Source organism: Marmota marmota, unplaced genomic scaffold (assembly GCF_001458135.2).
Source record: "Marmota marmota marmota unplaced genomic scaffold, marMar, whole genome shotgun sequence".
Classification (NCBI taxonomy): domain Eukaryota; kingdom Metazoa; phylum Chordata; class Mammalia; order Rodentia; family Sciuridae; genus Marmota; species Marmota marmota.
The window spans coordinates 56,655,151-56,660,249 of record NW_026000174.1 but is presented as its reverse complement, the minus strand read 5'-3'; the positions used below and the strand labels follow the sequence as shown (position 1 = coordinate 56,660,249).

Sequence of the window (5,099 nt, the reverse complement as noted above, 5' to 3'; positions counted from 1 at the left end):
GTAAGAGAAAAACAGATTGCTGTTCTCGTCTTCAAATTCCCTGATAATGCCTCTGCTTGGTTTCCTTTCTTATTAAAATACAAGCCAATATCATGAGCAATGTTGAACAAAGAAGGGAAAAGGAAAGAAGGAAGGGAGGGAGGAAAAAGGAAGGGACGATATTACGGGGAAGGAAGGTGAAGTGCTTTCAACCTACAAAACATTTGCAAAATGTTCCTCTGTACAGGGATGCAAGTAGATAGAACATTAGGATAGAACAGGGGGATCACCATGGGTGAAAATAATTAAGGAATACTCTATACTAGCTAGTGGAGAGGATATTTAATATTCCCAGTACAAAGACATGATAAATCATCAGGTGATAGATATGCTAAATTTTCCTGATGTGATCATTACACATTTCATACATGTATTGAAATATCACATGGTGCCCCATAAATATGTAAGATTACTACAGAGGGAAGCAGAAAGAAATCAAAGAAGTGGTTTTAACTTATAAAACGTGTCAAAATCCGCCATTTTGCATTTGCACTTGGTTTGAGCCTTCCAATTCCCCAAACCTTCATACTATTGGATATCATGCAGCCAATAAGATTCAGGGAGAATTCCTCACCTCTATCCCTCAAATATTACACCAGGGTGTCGTGGTTACCAAGGAGAACCACAGAAGAAGTAACACAAAATCCTTTATTTGTTGCTGCCATACTAAAATATCCCACTGAAAATCCATTTCAAACACACAATAATCAGACATACATCTTTCTATCATGTTCCCATCCCTGGGTTCTCCCTTCTGGCCCACAGCTTCCTCATGGCGATTTTCACCTCTGCGTTTCTGAGTGTGTAGATGATGGGGTTCAGCATGGGGGTGATGACCGTGTAGACCACAGCCACTAGTTTGTCCCCAGTGAAGGTGGACGAGGGCCGCATGTAGATGAAGATGGCAGGTCCAAAAAACAAGATGACGACTGTGATATGAGAGGCGCAGGTGGACAGGGCTTTGCGCCTCCCCTCTGCAGAGCGTTTCCTCAGGTTGAACAGGATGATGGCATAGGACGACACCAAGATGGTTACGGAAAAGATGGAGATTAATCCACTGTTGGCCAACACAATGATCCCCTCTACAAAGGTGTCCTTGCAGGCTAGCTTGAATAAGGGACGGAGGTCACAGAAATAGTGATCAATCACATTGGGACCACAGAAGGGCAGATTAATGGTGTTGAGAACCTGAATTATGGAGTGAATGAAGCCCCCCAGCCAGGAACCAGCCACCAGCATGTGACACAGTTGACGACTCATAATGTTCATGTAATGAAGAGGCTTGCAGATGGCCACGTAGCGGTCATAAGCCATCACCATAAGCAAAAGGATCTCAGTGACCACAAAGAAGTGGAAGAAGAAGATCTGGGCCAGACAGCCCTTCAGGGAGATGGTTTTAACCTTGGCAAGTAAGTCCATGATGAATTTAGGGACCACAGTAGAGGAGTAACAGATCTCCACCAGGGAGAGGTAGCCAAGGAAGAAGTACATGGGGGAGCGCAGACTCTTACTGACACTGACCATCACAACAATGAGGCCATTGCCCACCACAGTGGCCAGGTACACGGGGAGAAACAACACAAAGCACACTCTCTGCACCTCTGGATCCTGGAAAAGTCCTGTGATAATTAACTCAGTCACGTTATTTGTACTTGCTCTGATTTCCATTTAGAAAAGATGGATCTCAGACTCCTGTAACAAAGGATATACAGTCATAAGGACATAAACCTCTGAATTCTATCAGACTCTATGGTTTTGGCCCACCCCACATTCATGAATTTTTAAACATATTTTAAATTTTGTCACCTGAGAGCTAAGTGGATGGCTGGAAGTAGATCAGAATATAGCTCACTATCAAACCACAGTTCAGATATAACATTTGGTCATTCACTACTTCGTTATTTTTGTTCCAAATTTGCCCATCACTGGCAAACTCTTATCAGCAGCAGGTTAGGATTTTTTTCTTTATTTTTTATTGGTTATTTTTATTTATACATAATGTTAGGATTCATTTTGACATGATTATAGAAGCATGGAATAAAATTTGTTTTAATCCAGTCCCTCTCTTCTCTCCCCCAGTTCCCTTCCCTCTATTCTAATGATCTTTCTGCTATTTACTTATAGTTTATTTTCTTAATTAGTGTCTTATGGATTTATATGATGGTGAGATTCACTGTGATATATTGATATGTGTACATAGGAAAGTTAGGTCAGATTAATTCCGCTTTTATTCCCGTATCTCATTTCTTCTCCCTCCCCCTCAATCTCCTTCACCTACTCCACTGATCTTTCTTCTATTTTTATGGAATGCATCCCTCTTTTTTCCTTCCTCCTCCCACCCCCTCTCTCTATTTCAGTCTCTCAGGATTTCTTTTATATAATTCTCTGAACCAAAGACAGTGTTAAGGGCTGGGGTTGGGGCTCAGTGGTAGAGCGCTTGCCCAGCCTAAGTGAGGCACTGGGTTCAATTCTCAGCACCACATAAAAAAAATAACCAAATAAAATAAAGGTATTGTGTTCATCCATAACTAATAAAAATATTTTTTAAAAAAAGATTGTGATAAGCAACTCTGAGACAACACGTACCTAGGCAACTCAGGACTTAGGAGAAGACAATGGAAGATGGCTCCACCCTCAGGAAACTTGCAACTCCATGTGATTAAAGAGCACATTTATGAGCTGAGGGAAAGAAATTCTCAAGATTTTCTCTGCTTTTAAAATTACTTTGAATTATCTCTTATTGTCCTGAATTTTCCTTCTTCCATATGCTTCCATCTTAGTGTGTGTGTGTGTGTATATATATATATATATATATATATAAAAAATATACCCCAAATTTCTGTCATAGTGAAATATGAAGATTAATTCAAGGTGAAAACCTGCTGAGAGAACCCTCAGTATGGTTTCTGGCTAGAGCTAGAGAAGACACAAGGGTTGCTCAGGTAAAAACAGGGGAACCAGGGAGCTGGAGTTGGAGCTCAGTGGCAGAGCACTTGCCTAGCACGTGTGAGGCACTGGGTTCAATCCTTAGTACTGCATAAAAATGAACAAATAAAATAAAGGCACGCTGTCCATCAAAACTACAAAAATAAATTTTAAAAAATAGAAGGGGACCCAGGAAGAACAACTTCATGGGAGAGAGGAGGCAAGATGGCGCTCGCCTACTGTACCAGAGGAATGGAAATAGCAAAGCATCAGAATAGCCCCAGAAGGCTGCAATGCAGTCTGGTGGCCTGAAGGAAACTAGGACACCTGTGTGCCTGATGATCACCATTTTCATTGTCATCCCAACACCCACAGGCGATCACTAGGGCCCAGGGTCTACTGTGCGCTCTACTGCAAGCACTTCCCCACCACCTCCTCACTTCATTCCTCCTTATCCCTTTGAGGTAGCTAATTGACCTCACACAGGTTTAGCATCTTGCCCAAAGAACACACCTGGTGAGCCCAGGCCAGACCCAGGCTATCTAGAAGAAAAGGAAGGAACCACCACACCTCAGAGAGAGGACACAGGGGTGAGCCACTCCAGTGCCTTAGAAAATGGCACCAAGACCCATGGCCAATGCAAAGCTTTCCCAAATCCACTTATGAGTCCCTCCCTGGGACTAGTACAGCCATTGTAAAACCTCCAAGTCATTGGTAGTGTTTCATTCCACCTTCTCTGGTCATCAGAGACCAGGAAGCTCTGTGGGTTCTTCAACACAGTGTGAGATTCAGGGATCTGCCTTCCTTCCTCCAGCCCATGGCCAGCACTGGGACAGGGGTCCCAGCTGCAGCTGGTAGACTAAGCCGTGGAATCTGTTGCTCCTCCCAGCAGAGGTGACCAGACAGAACCCCTCCTGCACTGGGTCTCATAGCAGCACCTTGCTCTCTCAGGCCCTCCCACCAGAAGCCCCAAGGTCACATCCAATGATCTCACCAGTCCCTGTGTCTGTCTTCCTGCAGCCATCTCCCAGCAGGACAGGAGCCCGTTGAGGATGACTGCAGACCATCACATGCTCCGTCTGTCCCCAGGTGTCCATGGTGTTCACCTCCAATCTGCTCTTTATACTGAAGTTAGAAAGTCTCCCTGAGTCTCCCTCGGCTCACATCGCTCAGCAATGCTCACTGTCTCCCTGTTGCCTGGCACTCAGACCCAATTTCCTCCACCTGGCTTTTGGAATCCTCTCCAGTACTTTACCAGCCCACTCCACTTCTCTCTTGAAAGGCCAAAACTCCTACAAACACACACGTCATTTCCGAGTCCTCATGTAAACTAGGTTGCCATAATGGACCACGTGATGTGTATTTCAGTGAATGCATTAGAGGGGTTTAATACAATATGTCCTATAGTTCCCTGGGATCATTGTGAGAGTCCAGAGCGGATGACTTCGACAGGTAAGTGACCTGTCTTTTAGTGGAGGGCAGAGTTCTAAGTTCCTGGATCTCTGAAGGACTGAGGAAAACAAAGCAAGTACCTAGTGGAATACCTTGCCCTTTCCTCGGGACTGGTCTAACGTGGCCCCAGGGGGGAGTGGAGCAGCTGGCTGCCTTTTCAACTCTGCCAACCACGTTTCACATCCTGGTGAATGGGATTCTTTAAAATAAGGAAACAATTCATATTTGATGCGGTTGTTGCAAGAATTAGCTCTGAGATGAAATATATAAAGCACTTAACGGCCTTGTCTAACTAATAGGAATCTCTCCATAAATAGTAGCTATCATTAGCTCAGACTTCCTGGTGTTCATTGCATTTCTACTTTCTCATCTCCCTTGCCAAGGAGAAAGAGAGTTGGTAACAAGTTACCTCCTCTTCCCTCCAGAGCTTCCCCAGGGAAAAACCCTCAACCTAGGGTCATGAATTACAAGGTGAGCCACAGATTACATATAAAAGCCTAGGTAGAGAAATGTTGGTGGAGACACTAACCAGGTCAAAAGTTATTCACTAACATAAATGGACAAAGTCATAAGTGAGTCTGAAAGACCCAGTGCCGTGCATTCCAAGCAGGAAGGTCTCCTCCCCACGTGGTCCTGCATGGAACCCCAGAAAGAGGACACCAAGGAGGAACTTTCTGTCCAGA

At 44.2% G+C, this 5,099-nt stretch overlaps 1 protein-coding gene across 1 annotated transcript; it reads right to left on the bottom strand.

Moving 5' to 3' along the window:
* Window positions 1-755: 755 nt before the first annotated feature.
* LOC107158650 (olfactory receptor 4B1-like) lies at window positions 756-1,723 on the bottom strand. Its single transcript, XM_015505137.2, has one exon. It carries the CDS (start codon window positions 1,705-1,707, stop codon window positions 766-768), a length of 942 nt encoding a protein of 313 aa, XP_015360623.1. The 5' UTR covers window positions 1,708-1,723; the 3' UTR covers window positions 756-765.
* Between the last annotated feature and the right edge of the window lie 3,376 nt (window positions 1,724-5,099).